This window comes from Oryctolagus cuniculus, chromosome 16, assembly GCF_964237555.1.
Source record: "Oryctolagus cuniculus chromosome 16, mOryCun1.1, whole genome shotgun sequence".
Classification (NCBI taxonomy): Eukaryota; Metazoa; Chordata; class Mammalia; order Lagomorpha; family Leporidae; genus Oryctolagus; species Oryctolagus cuniculus.
The window spans coordinates 8,302,488-8,321,080 of NC_091447.1; the positions used below are offsets into that span (position 1 = coordinate 8,302,488).

Genomic DNA, 18,593 nt, shown 5'->3' on the forward strand with positions numbered 1-18,593 from the left:
GCCGCTGGGGGAGAGAGCTGGGTAAGAGTGTAGGGCATCCGCTCAGCAGTATCAGGGCCCCTATCACTTAGCACCTATGGTTTTATTCCAAACGAAGTTGGAAGCTTTGGGAACATTCTCGGCAGAGCTGGTGCACAGCAGGACCACCCTGACGATGGCCTAGGGAGCAAGGGCAGAATCAGAGAGGCCGAGTCTGGGGATGAGAGGACAGAGATGTCCATGGCTGACGAATGCAAATCCTGTCCTAAGCGGGGAATGGCCCCGTGTGATTTAAGACTGGCTTCGCACCAGTTCAATCTGAGCGATAATGTTCAATATATATATATATTTTTTTTTTTTTTTTTGACAGGCAGAGTGGACAGTGAGAGAGAGAGAGACAGAGAGAAAGGTCTTCCTTTGCTGTTGGTTCACCCTCCAATGGCCGCCGTAGCCAGCGCACCACGCTGATCCGAAGGCAGGAGCCAGGTGCTTCTCCTGGTCTCCCGTGGGGTGCAGGGCCCCAGCACTTGGGCCATCCTCCAGTGCACTCCCTGGCCACAGCAGAGAGCTGGCCTGGAAGAGGGGCAACCGGGACAGAATCCGGCGCCCCGACTGGGACTAGAACCCGGTGTGCCAGCACCGCAAGGCGGAGGATTAGCCTAGTGAGCCGCGGCGCTGGCCAATATATTTTTATACTGGTAATAAGGACTTTGGAAATAAACTATGAGCGGTGTGTTTGATAACATACATACTGTGAGCGTGACTTGAGATCGGACCACTCGGTCACACTCTTTCCTAAATAGAACACTGCGTGCCAGTCGGTGCAGAGGGCTGGAGTGAGCGCTGGCTGCCTGAATGCATGTTTGACAGCTGTTCCTTCCACCTGCGTCCTGACATTTGTTTTATTTATGTGAAAGGCACAGTGAAAGAGAGAGAGAGAGAGTGAGCAAGTTTCCATCTGCTGGTTCATTTTTCAAATGACCAGGGCTGGGCCAGGCCAAAGCCAGAAACTCCATCCAGGTCTCCCACTTGGGTGCACGACCCAAGCACTTGGGCCATCTTCCTCTGCTTTCCCAAGCACATTAGCAGGAAGCTGGGTTGGAAGTGGAGCAGCCAGGACTTGAACCAGCGCTCTGATAACGAGATGACGACATCACAGGTGTCAGCTTAACCTGCTGCACCACAGCGCCGGCCCCCGTGTCCTGCCTTTTTGAAACGTAGGACTCAACACAGGCAGTTAGAGCCTGATGACACAGCAGAGAGCACTGAGATTTCAGTGCCGACACAGAGCCACTGCTGTGCTGCTGTGTGCCGTGGCAAACCCACGACAGAGCTCTCTGCTTGGACTTGCGGTGGCCCCACATAGCACCAGCCGTGTATGTGCAAAGCTAAGCCACATCGGAGGTTGGATCTTTTGTTTTAGACTCTGCAGCTGTTAGAAAAAAAGTAAAAACTTTGACATTTGTTTGACTGTCATAGTTGGGAGTTGAACTCACACAAGATCAGATTATGACTAAGTGTTGCTGGGGCTTTGCCAAGCGGTAGAGGGGCAACGTGGAAATGAGGTGAAACATAGGAGAGCAGCCATGGAGTATGGCTCTCAAAGTTTCCATCGGAATTACACAATCAACCAAGGAAACAGCTGGGTGGGTTTACATCCAGTCTTGCCGTGAACTTGATTAGGCACTGCCCCATAATGTTTCCAGAAAGCTGCAACATTTTCTCACAAGGTAAAAGGTCATTCTTGAGATGATAATAGTCCCTGGTTTTTTCATTTTTTTTTTAAGATTTATTTATTTGAAAGGCAGAGTTACAGAGAGACAGAGGCAGAAAGAGAGGTCTTCCATCTGCTGGTTCACGCCCCAAATACCAACAGTGGCCCAAGCTGGGCTGATCCAAAGCCAGGAGCCAGGACTTCTTCCAGGTCTCCCACGCAGGTGCAGAGGCCCAAGGACTTGGGCCATCTTCCATTGCTTTTCCAGGCCACAGCAGAGAGCTGGATTGGAAGTGGAGCAGCCAGGACTTTAACTGGTGCCCATATGGGATACCAGCACTGCAGGCGGCGGCTTCGCCCACTGTGCCGCACTGCCGGCCCCGTCCGTGTTGTGGTATTATCTATGGTGTTATCACTCGTCTTAAGCATGACTAAAACTGACTTCTGTTAAACTCACAGCTAAGGAAACAGCGTGGCCGACAGTTTTTCTTTTTCCTCCCTTGTCAGTTTGAAACAATCCAAACGTCGAGAGTTCCCCTTTGCATTTTAGCCAGCAAATTCGGTTAAGAAAATAAGTGATTTGGAGTGAGTGAGGCTAGTTTGGCCGAAGTGGCTTAGCGTTTTTCTCTTCCTTTGTGAAAGTGCCCGATTTCAGAAGTTGCTCGCTCTGAGGGAAATGGAAATTCTTGTCCTCTGTGCCCGCCACGAGCTGTCTGTCTGCTGGGTCACGGTCTCTTCTCTGTCTTTCCGCCACAGGAGCTCTTTCCCGTTAACCGGCAGAGCGTGGATCATTTTGCAAAGTACTTCACGGATGCGGGGCTGAAGGAGCTGTCCGACTTCCTCCGCGTGCAGCAGTCCCTGGGCACCAGGAAGGAGCTGCAGAAGGAACTCCAGGAGCGTCTCTCTCAGGAGTGCCCCATCAAGGAGGTGGGAGCTGCTGGCCACCCGCTCCAGAAACCCCAGGGCCAGGCACCTGCTCTCCTGCCCTGTGGGCGCCACCCTGGTGGACTGCTGGAAACTCCACCATCGAAGTTAACTTGGTGCCAAGGCGTTGATTCAGAACCCTCCATTGTGTGGCACTGTAGGGAGTTCCAGAAACGAGTGGTATCGGCCTCGGTACACGGCACAACCAAAATATCATATCTGGATATCCCTGCCCGCTGTCAGGGCGCCCAGGGGTTTCCGGTTTTGAATATCGTCTAAGACGGCGCAGCATTTTGGCAGGTGTTGTTTGTAGTCTGACTATGTAAGCTTTTTATCTGAAGAAGAAACGTTTCAGGTGTACACCATAGGAGAAGGCTGGTGAGGTCACAACAGCTGTGCATCCTCAAAACTGAAAACCACGTTTTTGATGAGTATGTTGCATGCACCTGGTCTGGACAGTGCTAGTTCATAGAGCTGCGACTGTCGTTTTTTCTTTAATATGCCCCGAAGCAAATATCCGATTAATTAAATCAAGGAGTCCTTTGCTGTTGCCGCTTATTCCTAAATCCCTCCCCGCCTGCCCTGCAGAGCTGCTCAGGTGGTTTAAGGCTGGAGAATTTCAGACTGATATCCACCAGCAGAGGGAGGTGTTGAAGCCACAAAGACTCAAACCGCGTAGCAATAAGGTTAGCAAGTGGCAGTGATGTTTCTTCTTCAAGCAAGAAAACTGTGTGTGATTTTGCACAGGACAGGGTGGAAATCAAAAAACCTGGGATGCTTTTAGAGGCAGGGCTGTCTCCCTCTTTGTAGCTTCCCCAACACCGCTCAGGGGATTAGGGACAGCTACCTGCTGGCAGTCAGTGAGCCAGGCCAGCTCAAGGAAGGCGGTGCTTCCACTCAAGGAGGAGGGGCAAAGCAAAAAGCTTGTTCTACTGCTATCCACACAGTAGAATGCCCGAGGTATTTTGTGGTTGAGGTTTATGTGCCCTGAACCTCTCGCTGGCCAGGCCATGGTGGGTAGGGGTGGGGGCCTCACTCCATCCACCTATCTCCCGATTTCTGACCCCTCCCCCACGGCACGCAGGTGGTGCTTTATGTCAAAGAAGAAATGAAGAGGAATGACCTTCCAGAAACAGCCGTGATCGGGCTCCTGTGGACTTGCATCATGAATGCCGTGGAGTGGAACAAGAAGGAGGAACTGGTCGCAGAGCAGGCGCTCAAGCACCTGAAGGTAAAGGGGCCACAAGGGAAGGGACCGGCCAGGCCACCCGCACCAGCTACAGGGACATCCAGCCAGGCCACCTGCACCTGCACCCGCAAGGGACCATCTGGCCAGGCCACCCACACCAGCTACAGGGACATCCAGCCAGGCCACCCGCACCCCTGCGATACAGCGGGGGTGGACATTTAGCCTAGCACTGAGGATGCCCATGGCCCATAGCACAGCACCTGGGTTTCAGTTCCTGATTTCCAGCTCCTGACTCCAGCTTCCTGCTAATGCAAACCCTGGGAGGCAGTGGATAGGGCTCTCATGGTTGGGTTCCTGGCTCCTGGCTCCAGCCAAGGCTGTTGCTGTTGTGAGCATTTGGGGGTTGAACCAGTGGGTGGAACCTTGCTCTTTCTCTCTCTGTGTCACTCAAAAAATAAGGGGGGGTTATAGAACTAATAGGTCCCAACTGAAATTTTCTCAGACTTGGGTAAACAAACACTTCCTAATCTTTTGAATTTGCCACTGCCTAAAATGTTTCAGATATAAGAGCTTATGAAATATCTAAGGGTGAGTTCTTATTAAAAATCATATCAAAAAGTCCATAGAATCATCAAGTAAGGACCTAAACAGTAAGAGAGAAGTATCGTCTACCAATTGACTTTATTTCTGTTTGACATGAGGAAAACTCACTGTTGAATAATTTTCTAAACCGTGAGTTAACACTGGAATCTGTAAAGTATCTGAGGATTGAAGGAATGAACTGGTTGTGTCACTCATGTAAAACGTTCGTGCGTGGATGCGTACATCTTCTCCCCATGAACTGTATTAACGTAGCCGGAAGACTTCTGTTCTGCCTTCAGGGCTTACATTGGAGTTGAGAAGACAAAGGCAGACACATGCAGTGGTTATGAGAGCGGACAGTGAGGAGCACTTGCTGGTACAGTAGATCTAGGAAGCCTCCCTGGAAGAAAGCAAAGGACATCCAAAGCCAAGGACAATAGGGATGGAGCGTGTCGTGACCTGTGAGGGTCTGGGCATCTGGAGACGCTGTGTCCTGAGTGTCCGAGGCAGTGCCCACTCCAGGAACGCGGTGGGTGGTGTGGGAGGACAAGCACTCACTTCCACAGTACCCAGGGGGCACCGCAGGCACAGCAGTCCCCTTGGGTAGAGACAGTCTCACATCCGGTCTCCTCTTTGAGCAAGTATGGATGACAGGTGAAGTCCGATTAGGAAAAGAGCTCATTCTGATCATAAAGTGCATAATGCTGTAAGCAGACGTTCTCCAAGCAGGCCTGCAGGCGAGCGCCAGGGCCCCCTAGACCCCGGCCCCGTCCTCCCGCACAAGTAACGGGCTTCCTTCCTCTCCTGTTCCAGCAATACGCCCCACTCCTGGCCGTGTTCAGCTCCCAGGGCCAGTCGGAGCTGGCCCTGCTGCAGAAGGTGCAGGAGTACTGCTACGACAACATCCACTTCATGAAAGCCTTTCAGAAGATCGTGGTTCTCTTTTACAAAGGTAATCTGCCCCGGGGGCCCCGGCCACGTGCCTGTGCTTTGAGAGTACAGCGGCAGGGGAGAGGGAGCCAGGCGATTCCTCGGGGGACAGCCAGGTTGCTAACTGGTGCAAGTTGTGGAGGGACTACCACAGGGTAGAGAGAGAAGGAGGACTCCCGGGCATCACCTGCGGAACTGCTCCTGCTGATGGAGAACTTACGGCTGGTTACTGTTTCTTGGGGGGGGGGGGGGGGGGGGACACTGAGGCAGCCAGGTCTGGAACTGGCAGGATGAGCTCTCGTGATGAGTGTGAACACGCCACGCTCAGGCCCTTGTTGGTGCCGTAAGGCCGACATTAAAAAGACGGAAACGATGTGTCTTTTCACTTTGCATGGCTAGTGATTGGGCCCGGCTGGTCTCCTGTTTGCTATTTTTAGAGTCTCACATTTTACTGTCTTTTCATTGTATTTGTAAGGGTTAGGTTGCCATGGCAACCAGCACTAGGGGAAAAAAAAAATTGAGTGCCGGAGGTTTTCACTGATCTCAGTCTGCATACCCACAGCATACAAAGCATGACCCTGCACACAAGGAAAACCAGAGACCCTCACGAAGGGATGACGCTTGGTGCATGACAACATGTGTACCGGAAGTGACTCCCATCACACGTGGCATATCAGAAAAATCCAGGGAAAACATCAAGCAAATTGTTATTTTCCCTTTGTCTTTTTTAAAAATGACATGGGAATTTGGAGTGTTAAAATTTTGCATTACTGATGATTAACCATTTTCAAAATGCCTAGCAGCATTTCACAGATTTTAGTTGTCTGTTCAGACTCTTTAAACAAAGTGTTTGGATGGCTTTTTTTAATTTTTAAAAAATACATATTTATAAGGTGTCCTATAAATTATATATATTTATAAGGTGTCCTATGATGTTTAGATACCTGAATTTGTGTGTAATGTCCAATCAGGGTAAGCATATCAAACATTTAACATTTCTTTATGGTAAAAAAAATTTAAATCCTATCTTATAGTTTTGCTTTTTTTTTTTAATATGCAAAGTTACAGTACATTGACATTATTCAAAATCACCTCACTGTGCAACAGAAGCTTAGAACTACTGTCTCTCTGTAACTGGGTACTCATAGATCAGTATTGACTCTTCCCTCCCAACCTCGTCATTCTGTGAGCTCACCTGCTTTTTAGACTCCGCATCGATGAGTAAGGGCAGGCAGTGCTTTCCGTACTTATTCCTCTCGACCTAACGCTGTCCGGTTCCTTCCCTGTTGTTGCACACAGCAGGGCTGCTCTTGACGGCTGAGTAGAGCCACATTTTCTCTGTCCACTCATCTGTGGACGGACATTCCCTTTCTTGGCTAAGTGTGTATATCGCGACATGTCTCCCACGAGGTGATGTTTTCGTTTGTAAGAGCGCTGAAGTCTTGGCCACATTTATGACAGTGGGAGAAGGTAATGACCACCAGCTCTCACTTGAAGCTCAGTAACAGGGTTCTCTCTGCCTGGATCCCTGTTAGGTCTTAGATGTGGCCCCCCGATGGAGCGGTATTCTAGAACGTGGGCTTCCCACGGGACGCCCAGTGTGATTCGTCAGAGCCAAACCTGCACGTCACACTGCCAGCCCCCGGTCAGGCACCCAGCAGGTGCCGGTCTGATCTGGTGCATTAGCCACAGTGGCCTCCCACTTAGAGTGGGGACCTGAGGACAGACTTTGAGAGTGTTCCGTTGGGTCCCCTACAGAAAAGCCAGTTGTTTAGGAACGAGTTGCCCGAGCAGTCTCCTCGCTCGTCATTTGATGGATGACCCAACACAGTATCTCTCTCCCCCGAGACAGCACTACCTGAGCCTGCTGCAGGGGTCCCTGCCCCATTTCACTTTCCTTGACTTCATTCATTCACAAAACACTCAATGAGCCACTCGTCAGTAGTGGCACCTACATGGCGAGTGGACTGTTCGACTCCTCCTAATGTCTCATTTTGCGGGGAGTTTCTCATTTTAATGCCTTCATCCTTCCCGGTTACCTTCTCGTAACAGCCACTGGCAGGTGGCAAAGCTGGCTACTTAGCTTCAAATACTATGGGACGGTGACCTGAAGTTGCAAAAAGTGGGCACCAGAAATTTAAAAAAACAAAAACAAAACACACAGGTGTTAGCTCTTCCTGAGGCTGACTGTCCCTTGGGTTATTCAGCCAAAGTTAGGAAGGTCTGTGGCAAGAACGGGCAGGCCCCAGGGAACTCAGGAAGGAAGGTTTTATCCTGGCTTATTTTGGGGGAATTAAATCGGGAAACCTTATTTAAAACCAGAAACTAAAATATGGATCACTAAGGTGTCAAAACCAAATCCCGGCCAGCGCCGCGGCTCACTAGGCTAATCCTCCGCCTGCGGTGCCGGCACCCCGGGTTCTAGTCCCGGTCGGGGCACAGGATTCTGTCTCAGTTGCCCCTCTTCCCGGCCAGCTCTCTGCTGTGGCCCGGGAGTGCGGTGGAGGATGGCCCAAGTGCTTGGGCCCTGCACCCTATGGGAGACCAGGAGAAGCACCTGGCTCCTGCCTTCGGATCAGTGTGGTGCGCCGGCCGCAGTGCTGTTCACCACTTTGCCCAGGGCTTTGAGCAATGGAGCACACACGTAAACACAAAACTGAAACAGAAGCCGGCGCCGTGGCTCACTAGGCTAATCTTTGGCCTGCGGCACCAGCACCCCAGGTTCTAGACCCGGTTGGGGTGCCAGATTCTGTCCCAGTTGCTCCTCTTCCAGTCCAGCTCTCTGCTGTGGCCTGGGATTGCAGTGGAGGATGGCCCAGGTCCTTGGGCCCTGCATCCGCATGGGAGACCAGGAAGAAGCACTTGGCTCCTGGCTTCTGATGGGCTCAGTGCTCCGGCCACAATGTGCCGGCCGTGGCGGCCATTTGAGGGGTGAACCAATGGCAAAGGAAGACCTTTCTCTCTGTTTCTCTCTCTCACTGTCCACTCTGCCTGTCAAAAAAAAAAAAAAAAAATCCCATTCTCTGGGTGATTTCATGGTCCACAGTACCTACGCATAAAATCTGTTTTCCTAAATGAATTACTCACAAATTACTCACGTGATTTCTCTTGGGAGCATCAGATCCTACTGAGTGCTATTTCCATGCTACTCTAGAGTAGAAGCTGTGCTTGGTTTTTGGTTTTTGGTTTTGTTTTTTGTTTTTTTTTGTTTTTTTTTTTTGACCCTTTCTTTTTCTTTACCTTGACCTGATTTGGGGCGCCAGGAGGCATGGATTGGGTTGTTTTCTGTAAGGATTTGGATATTCTTGTTCTGTGTTTTCACATGCCTAACAAGGCACAGTGAGCACTGAGCTTTCGGGTTCCCTCTCCCTGTTCTGTACACAAGAGTCATCTAGGAGAGCTACCTGTGGATACCCTGGATTCTGATCCCGCAGGGCCAGGGCTGGCCCCAAGCCTGGGCATTGTAGGGGGCTCCCTGGTGACGCTGCAACCACGCCAGGATCCAGAAGAGACAAAGGCCTGTGAGGTGCAGCAGCATGTTCAGGGTCACACCTCCCCCATGCAGTCCAGGGTCACTCCCCCATGCAGTCCAGGGTCATACCCCCTCCCCCCGAAGTCCAGGGTCACACACCCCACACACATGCAGTCCAGGGTCACACCCCACACACACACAGTCCAGGCTCAGCCCCCACACACACAAAGTCCAGGGTCTCACTCCCCACCCCCACACGCAGTCCAGGGTCACCCCCCCCCACACACATATGCAATCCAGGGTCATACACACCCCCACACACACACAGTCCAGACGCACACACACATTTTTCCAGTGATGTACAGCACCCTTTCTGCTGTTTTTAGCCTGTGACAGGGATTTTCTTTTGTTCATTGGAGGGAACATTCTCCTTTGAAAGGTTTGTGACGTGGAGGTTTTTAAAGATGTGATGGAAACTCTTGGCCCTTTTCCATCTCTCTCCCTCTTGTGCAACCCCCGTGAGCACACACTCTCTCCCCAGCACTTCCAGAGACGGATGGTAACAGAAACTTGGGGGATGTGATTACACCCTTTCCCCTTCTAACAAACCCAAATGCTACATGGAACGCCGTTATTGAGAGATTTTTAGATCTTTTATGTAAGTAAACAGTGGAATAAACTATAGATAACACCTGTTGGCCATGAATGAGGAGAAAACAAAACTAGTGATTGGCCATTTAGCAAAGATTCACCTTCTGAATCAAAGTCTGGATTCTTATTTTCTAAGGCAGGAAGAAAACATACTAAGTCCAGCCTTAGTTTGCAAACATCACGCTATTTACTTCGTAAAATAATTTATTCCTGAAGATAGATGTCATAGTCTCAGAATGTGGGTCTAAAAATGTATAAAACCACCTTCTCAAATACTGTTATTATTCCTGTCTTGGGTTTTCTTGTTTGCAGAAATTTCTTGGGTTAAATTCTGTCTCTGCAAATTTTTCTAAAAAGAATCCCTTAGTCTTATTTTTTAAAAAAAGATCGGCGCCCTTCTCAGTATATATTTTTGGCATTCTGAGGGTAAATTATTTCTGACGTGTGTCCCTATGTGACATCTGTAATTTTTTTAAAAAATTCTGAATGTCCTAAGCTCCAGTGCCATAGTTTGGGGCCTCATTGTTTAGATAACTAATGGTGTTTGAAGCTCAGCCTTGCTCAAAGCACTCTCAGAATGTTTACTCTTGGACCTTGTAAACACCTAGGTTTTTAAGTTAGAGCACTACAGTTTGAAAAATGGTTTCCCCCCTCAAGTTAATGAGTGAATACACGTGTCCATTAGGCACGCACTGAGTACATGGTGTACGGCAGGACTGAGGTTAAGTGCTTGAGGTGACATGAACAACACGGTCCCTAACTTCCTGAGTGTCGGGCTATTGGAGAAAACCATCAGGGTCACCGAGTCGCTGGCTGAGATAAGCCTCCCGGCGCCAGCATCGCAGCGCAGTGTGTGAAGCCACCACCTGCAGCGCCCGCATCCCATATCCGAGCACTGGCTCGAGTCCCGGCTGCTCTGCTTCTGATCCAGCTCCCTGTGAATGTGCCTGTGAAGCAACAGAAGGTGGCCCCGCCCCAGCTCTCGTGGCCATTCGGGGAGTGAACCGTTAGGAGGAGAGCAGTCTCCTCCTCCTTCCTTCCTCGAAGGGGGCCGCCCGCTCCTTAGACTTCTCCCCCACAGAAGCTGAGCTGCTTGCTTTGCACACACGCTGGCTTTCGTCTTGTCTTGACTGTTGAGTCCCTGGAGCTGGACATTTGGCCTCGCATCAAGTCTTTTACTCAACTGGGTTCTTAACCCCCACCCCCAAGACTTCAACTTTGTGTCTTTTATCCGCTTTCCAAAGGGGAGTGTCTTTGATCGGCTTTGTCATCCTTCAGTGGCCTTTCCACAGATGCCGTCAGTGACACCCGTTGTAGCCGAGGCCCAGAGCGAGTCCACCTGCAGGACGAGGCGTCTCTAAATTGCAGTCAGACCGGCGCTCGTTCTCATCCCCAAACAGAATCTCCCTTTTATGTGCTTGTCACGTTGTTAAATTCAACTTGTTCTTGTTTTCTAACATTGATCCTGATAGTCTAATAGTGTGTTTAATTGATAAAAACCTACAGATGGGCCGGCGCCGCGGCTCAATAGGCTAATCCTCCACCTAGTGGTGCCGGCACACCGGGTTCTAGTCCAAGTCGGGGCGCCGGATTCTGTCCTGGTAGCTCCTCTTCCAGGCCAGCTCTCTGCTGTGGACCGGGAGTGCAGTGGAGGATGGCCCAAGTGCTTGGGCCCTGCACCCCATGGGAGACCAGGCGAAGCACCTGGCTCCTGGCTTCGGATCAGCGCGGCACGCCAGCCGCAGCGGCCATTGGAGGGTGAACCAACGGCAAAGGAAGACCTTTCTCTCTGTCTCTCTCTCACTGTCCACTCTGCCTGTGTAAAAAAAAAAAAAAAAAAAAAAAGGAACCTACAGACGTAGGCTGCACAAGCTCAAAATTGTCTTACTGTTGAACAGCTTTCAAAGCATTGATCACAAACATCTTAAAAGTTACAGATCATGGGGGCCAGCACTGTGGCGCTGCGGGTACGGCCTCCACCTGCGCTGCCGGCATCCCATAGGGGTGCCGGTTTGAGTCCCAGCTGCTCCACTTTTTTGTTTTTTTTTTTTTTTTAAGATTTTATTTATTTATTTGACAGGTAGAGTTACAGACAGTGAGAGAGAGAGAGAGACAGAGAGAAAGGTCCTCCTTCCATTGGTTCACTCCCCAAATGGCCGCAATGGCCAGAGCCGTGCCAATCCGAAGCCAGGAGCTTCCTCTGGGTCTCCCATGCGAGTGCAGGGGCCCAAGGACTTGGGCCATCCTCCACTGCTATTCCAGGCCACAACAAAGAGCTGGACTGGAAGAGGAGCAACTGGGAGTAGAACTGGCGCTGCAGGCGGAGGATTAACCCAGTGCGCCATGCGCCTCTTCCTCCCCGCTCCACTTCTGATCTAGAGTCCCTGCTAATGCACCTAGGAAAGCAACAGAGGATGGCCCAAGTACCTGGGCCCTTTCATCCACATGAGAGAACCAGTGGATGGAAGATCGTCTCTCTCCCCTTCTCTATAGCTCTTGCAAAATAAATCTTTAAAAAAAAAAAGGAAAATAAATTTGAGGTATATGCATAGCAATCAGTACTCAACAAGGTCCCGTTTAAAAGCTCATGCCATTCTTGCATCCTGTCTACATTTTTTTTTCATTGCCATCATTTGAGGTCATTCCTTCAGTAAGGTCCAGTTGGGCTTGGCAAGACACTGAGTGCCCTGAAATACTGGCATCGCCGATTCATGGGCAGAATTAGCGAGTAACCTTGCTTCCTGACAGTGACTTGGCAGGGTGAGCGATTTTGGCTCGCATCGTGTCCTCTCTGAGGACACGCACATTTCTGCGTCATCGTCCGTACTGCACGCCCTGGGCCAGCTGTAGGAGACAGCAGCCATCTGCATGGAGATGAGCATGGGGACCCCTTCTAAGTGGCCTCCAGGGATTTTCCAGCTCAGAGAGATTGCCCTCAAGGAGTTGTTGCCCTGGGTCACTGATGTAGCGCCTTTTCTCTGTCTCTGATTCAAAATTGCAGCGGATGTCCTGAGCGAAGAAGCAATATTGAAGTGGTATAAAGAAGCGCACGTCGCCAAAGGCAAGAGTGTTTTCCTCGACCAGATGAAGAAATTTGTGGAGTGGTTGCAGAACGCGGAAGAAGGTAGGAGCCCGTTTCACAAGGCTGGTACGCATTCAGCATCTATGTTGTCCTGGGACTACAAGATAACTCTTTGTTGTCCTGGGACTTTAAGATAACTGTCTGTCCCCAGTAGGTTTTTCCGGCTCCTCTAGAACTCAGAGTTCTCGAGGTGTCTCCAGTCTGCGGCATTTCTTACATGTTAGCTCTCCTTTCTGAAATCAGGCCAATAGCAATGTCCCCATGGTGGTTTTTTTTTTTTTTTTTTTTTTTTTTAAACTCTTAACTCATCCACTCTAATGGAGAGAGAATGGTGAGGAAGAATTAATCAGCAAATGTGGACAGGATAAGAGATCTCTAGCCCCTTGACTAAGAGTGAACACAGGAGTGCTTGTTGTAGCAAGGCGAGGTGCTCTTAAAGGACCCAAGGACAAAGCTTGCTGTCCACCCTGTCGGGTGACTGTGCAACACCCGACCCGATGCCTAGCAGAAGAGTGTGTGATGACGGGGTAGACGGGATGATGAAAAACTCTTGCATGACCTGCTATAAAAGAGTTTGTGGGAGAAAGACCTGACTTCTCTCTCTTCTCTCTTCTCTCCTAGAATCGGAATCAGAAGGTGAAGAAAGCTAAATGGTTCACCCAGCACAATACCGAGGTCACCACATGCCACTTTGCTGATCGGGAGTGCTGAACGATTTGGGAAGAGGAAGGGAAAAAAAAAATAGGCTAGGCTTCCCTTGTGCAGAGGGGGATGGGTGTTGTTTTTGTTTTGTTTTTCAATGGAGCCCTAAGGCATCAGCTGTTACACTTGGGACTCTACCTCTCACTCACGTATGCTAACTCAAAGCCATCCAACAGGGAGCCCAGTGGGAGCCGCGGCTCAGCACTCAGCCACTCCTGTTTTTTTAGCCGTGTCGTTCAGGTACTGTGTGGTGAGCGCCCCCTGGTGTCTGTCACAGGCCCACTTTGGTAGTTGTATCTGCTCGTGTACGTGATTGGACAAACCAGTTTTTTAAAATAAACGGCTTTTTAAAAATCTGGGCTCCTATACTCAGGGCCTTTCTTTCTTTAGCTGCAGGCAGCGTTTCCGTGTGAAACATGGCTTTCCCATCCCATTCTTGCAATACTTCCCATGTTGGTTTTCATTACCTTGACAATACAGAGAGAATGACTGTGGGCAACAGGGGTTGAAAATCACAGAACCAGGCTGGGCATTGGTGCAGCTGTTAAGACCCTGCATGAAGTGTCCCCCAACCCCATAACAGGGCCCAGGGTGAGTCTCCTGGCTCCACTTCCAATCCCAGCTTCCTGCTGCTGTGCACCTGGGAGGCAGCAGGTGACAACTCAAGTACCTGGGTCCCCGCCACTGTTTTGGGAGACCTTGACTGAATTCCGAACTCCAGGCTTTAGTCAGGTCCAGCCCCAGTTATCGCAGGTATCTGGGGAGTGAACCAGTGGATGGAAGATCCTCTGTCTCACTGCCATTCAAGTAAAATAGCAGTTTTCAAAGGAAGGAAACTTGTAACCCTGACTGTACTGCCTTCTTTTAGAAAAAAGAAAATCCTAGATTAAAGACCTTTATGGTACTGTTAGGTACTTAGCAAACTCTCAGTTCCTCAAATGGATCTGCTGGAGGGTGTCCCTCTTCCATAGGCTGGTTTCCTTCCCAGTCTTCCCTGGAGCTGAGGACATGGAGCTAAACCAAGGCAGAATTCCAGAGTGGGATTCCCTGACAAGGTCTAATTTCTTCTAGGCCACCAGTCTATGGCCAGTCTCCATTATCTGTCTACCTTTCCGTCCTCCTAAAAATAGAATTAAGTCAAATGGTCATCACATCATTGAGTATCTATGAATGAGTTTCTTAATTGAAAACTAAATTTCATCAATGAATTGACAAGTGCTTACTGCCTGTTTGGATACACAGCAGGCACAGTCCATAGACTGAGCAAGTTAAATCTGCATCTCTAATATGTTGACAGAAGTGTATTAAAGATAAAATATGTCCAGTTTATGATAAATTTTTACAGGTTTTATTTTATTTGACGGAGAAAGAAAAGAGATCTTCCATCCACTGGCTTACTCCCCCAGATGAGGTCGCTTGATCAGAAGTTGAGCAGCTGGGACTTGGACTGGCACCCATATTGGATGCCAGTGTTATAGGTGGCAGCTTTACCTGCTACACCGCAACGCCAGCCCCCTATGAGATTTTTTTTTAAAGGATTCATTTATTTTATTTGAAAGAATTACAGAGAGGCAGAGAGAGAGATGTCTTCCAGATGCTGGTTCACTCTCCAAATGGCCGCAACAGCTGGAGCTGCACTGATCAGAAGTCAGGAGCTTCTTCTGGGTCTCCCACTCAGGTGCAGGGGCCCAAGAACTTGGGCCATCTTCTACTGCTTTCCCAGGCCACAGCAGAGACCTGGCTGGATTGGAAGTGGAGCAGCCGGTACTTGAACCGATGCCCATATAGGATGTCGCTCTGCAGGCGGTGGCTTTACCCGCTATGCCACAGCACCGGCCCAGAGATCTTAAAAATTTGAGAGAACCACCCATCTGTTGATTCACTTTGCAGCTATCCTCCGTGGCCAGGTATGGGCCGGGGCTGACACCAGGAGCCAGGGATGCAATCTGGGTGCCCCACACAGGTGGCAGGGATCAAACCAAGCTCAGCCATGGAACGTGGATGCCTCAGTGGGTGGCTGAGATAAACACCTGCTGCCTATGATGAAGATTTTTTTCCCCTTTGTGGAGAATGGATGTCCACAGCTGAAGCCAATGTGTCCCTAAAAGTAGCACTCCTGTTGAAGAACCATCTGGAAAATCTACTTTCTTCCCTGCAACTGTGATGGTTACAGAACCCTGCTGACCATTTTCTAATACAGAGCGTTTCTCCCAAACAGAACTTGAGACTGAGATAAGCGAAGTGTGGGGAAATGCCTGAACCAAGTGTCTGCTTTCTTCCCTAAAATCCTGTCCCAGTTAGAAAAGTCGTTAAGTTGGTTATCCGTTGGCTACATAACAGGTCATCCCGACCCACAGCAGCGCGGCTCAGAACGGGACTGTGTCCCAGCACTGGTGGGTCAGGTTCTAGCTCGGAGCTCTCCGACCTCAGCCAGGCACGTGGCTGGGGCTCCTGTCACCTGACAGCTGTAGGATCTGCTTCTCAGCTGGCTCATGAGCCTTTGTCACGTCTCGTTTCCCTGTGCCCTTTAGCCTGAGCCTCCACTCCAGCTGCCTGTGTGTCCTGGGGACTTAACAGCCGGCTCTCCAGGCCGAGTGATGGGAGGGACAGGAAGGCGTCTTCAGAAACCTTTTAGAAGTGACCAGAACTGCTCCATTTATCTCCTGTACCAGCTGTATATGGTATAGGAGGGAGCTACATGAGGGTGTGGATGTCAGTATTTGAGGGGTGACTTAGGGCCATCCAGGGGCCTGTCACAGTAGTACATGCACATAAAAATAATTCCTCAAGAAGTTAAAACCTTTACCTCATGTTAAGGCAATAAAAGCGCTAAGAGGAAAACCTTAGGCCTTGCTGGGAAATGGAGAAAGCCTGACACACACACACATCTGATTGTAAAGTTAAAAATGGTTCCATCCAGGAAGTTACTTAAATGGTAGACACCATTGGTAGAACTTCAGCAAATTCACAGAAGTGCAAAAGAGGAGGGATAGGGTTTTTGGCTTAGTGGTTAAGGCGCCACCTGCGATGTCCACACCCCGTATTGGAGGGCCTGAGCTCCAGTCCTGCCTTGGCTCCTGAGTCTAGCTTCCTACTAATGTGCACTATGGGAGGTAGCCAGTGAAGTGCTTGAGACTCTACCAATCCTTGTGAGAGACCCGGATGGAGTCCCAGGCTCTTGCTTTGGCCTGACCCAGCCCAAACAGTTGAGGCATTTGGGGAGTGAACCAGCACATGGGAGATCTCTTTAAGAAGATAAAGAGTATATGCAATATAAAGAGCTATAAACAAAACAAACAAAAAATAATGGCTCAAGTAGTTGGGTCTCTGTAATCCACATGAGAGACTTGGATTCTGGATTCCCAGCCTTGGTCATTGGGTATTTGGGGAGTGAACCAGTGAATAGATGCTGCCTCTTTTCTTTGTCTCTCTCTAAATAAATAAATTTAAATACATAATTCAAGTGAGATAATACAAAAAAAAAAAAAATGAAGAGCCAAATAGGCAATTTATATGAAAGGTGCTCAGTTTTACTGTTAATCAAAGATGTGCAGATTAAAACAATAAACAAGGGGCCAGCACTGTGACATAGTGGGTAAAACCGTCGCCTGCAGTGCCGGCATCCCATATGGGTGCTGGTTTGAGACCCAGCTGCTCCACTTCCTATCCAGCTCTCTGCTATGGCCTGGGAAAGCAGTGGAAGATGGCCCAACTCCTTGTGCCCCTGCACCTGCATGGGAGACCCGGAGGAAGCTCCTAGCTCCTGGCTTCTGATCGGCTCAGCTCCAGGTGTTGCAGCCAGTTGGGAGTAAACCATCAGATGGAGGACCTCTCCCTCTCTCTGCCTGTCCTCTGTGTAACTCTGATTTTCAAACAAATAAATGAATCTTTAAAAAATATATAAACGTTTTTCCCAGGCTAGAAAAGCTACTAAAATCAGTAACTTCTATGTGGGTAGTGTGCACAAAGGGATTCTTGGGGCTGGCATGAAGCTGTAGCCTGTGACACCAGCATCCATACAGTACTGATTCGAGTCCCAGCTGCTCCACTTCCGATCCAGCTCCGAACAGAAGATGGCCTGAATGCTTGGGCCCATGTGGGAGACTGGATGAAGTTCCTGGCTCCTGGCTTTGGTCTGGCCCAGCCCTGGCCACCTGGGGGGTGAAGGGACTAGTTAAATCATGACAAATCCTATCAGCAAATGAAGTAAATTCAAAAAAAAATATTTTTATCACATCCTTAGGGGGAAAGTCAAGTTAAAAAGAATGTCTTTTTCCATTGAAAAAAACTATATGGTACCCAATCAAAATGCCTTTATAAACACACAGAAAAAGAATTATATTCTACAGTAATTGTGATAAATACTTATTTCTACATAAGTTGGGAGGGTTGGGAGAAAGGGATTTTACTCTATTCTTATTTTAATTAATATCTTTCTAATTCAAAACATTCACGCGTGTATTGGAAAAATCCTAAAGTGCTTTTGGAAGAAACTAAACGTTACTCAGTTTGGAAGCTTCTAGAATTCAGCAGGTTCCAACTTGTCAAATTTGCTAGCAGTGGGGAGGGAAGTGAAAAGTCCTTGTCAAGCCAATAGAGCAGCAGTCCCGAAACACACACATTCCTGCGTGGCCTGCATGGTGGTAGAGCCCTTGCCTTGAACTTGCGTGTGCACGGGTGCCTTTGCTCAGTACTAAGGTGTCCCCACCCCCAGCCGGCTCCGGCTGATTCGGTGCCTCTGACCTGACCTTCCCTGAGTTCAAGACAACAGTTGCAGGCTTGGAAAAAAAAAAATTCACAGTCCCCCTCTATGGCATTGGCCCTCTGTTTGGGGAACAGATGGGTGTAAAAAGCTTCTTCCATGAAAAACACCTGTTTGGAGCTACTCTTCACATATTTAAAATCTCCGTGCCTTGGTTTTGTGTGTGGGAGAGACATCAGATGGAGAGACAATGGACAGAAAAGTGCAGCCAGGTTTATGGCGCACGTGAAATGTCTATGAGAAGAGACTCCGCAAGCCTGTGTAACCAGCACCCGAATGAAGAAACCCAACAGCGGTTCTCGGGCCCCTGCAGCCTCAGCTTCTCCAAGATCCCAAATTCCCAACAGTGTGGGCGCATTTTGCCTGTGTTTGAATTGGATGCATCACTTGCTCGTGTCTTCTGTTATCCAACTTTGCTTTGTCTTATGCTGATCCTTTCTGCGGGAGGTGATACAATAAAGGAGTACGAATCCCAAGGAGCCAGCCAGGAGTCGAACCTGGAATCTTTTGATCCATAAATCAGGCATGTTATCCATTGTGCCACTGGCCCTGAGACTCACCCTGTGTTGTTTTCTTTGGGTTTACTGTTTGGTGTGTGATGAACTT

The 18,593-nt window shown here is 49.3% G+C and overlaps 1 protein-coding gene and 1 long non-coding RNA gene across 8 annotated transcripts in view; one reads left to right on the forward strand and one right to left on the reverse strand.

Annotated features, from left to right (window-relative positions):
* The window catches only part of BZW2 (basic leucine zipper and W2 domains 2), a 72,324-nt gene that overhangs the window by 45,796 nt on the left and 7,935 nt on the right, over positions 1–18,593 (forward strand). For 4 of the 7 annotated variants that reach the window (XM_051832559.2, XM_070059580.1, XM_051832560.2 and 1 more), the window contains 5 exons: positions 2,450–2,620; positions 3,702–3,848; positions 5,202–5,340; positions 12,443–12,565; positions 13,145–13,579. In XM_051832559.2, the coding sequence (XP_051688519.2) occupies positions 2,450–2,620; positions 3,702–3,848; positions 5,202–5,340; positions 12,443–12,565; positions 13,145–13,173 (609 nt within the window). In that variant the 3' untranslated portion in view covers positions 13,174–13,579. Of the gene's footprint in view, positions 1–2,449; positions 2,621–3,701; positions 3,849–5,201; positions 5,341–12,442; positions 12,586–13,144; positions 13,580–18,593 lie in introns of those variants that run through there. The other 3 variants (XM_070059577.1, XM_070059578.1, XM_070059579.1) reach the window with 1 other exon arrangement.
* On the reverse strand, positions 8,465–16,720 carry LOC138845848 (uncharacterized). Its single transcript, XR_011383049.1, has 2 exons — positions 11,693–16,720; positions 8,465–10,985 (listed from the first exon to the last, which is right to left on the reverse strand). It is a non-coding gene; the product is annotated as an uncharacterized lncRNA (long non-coding RNA).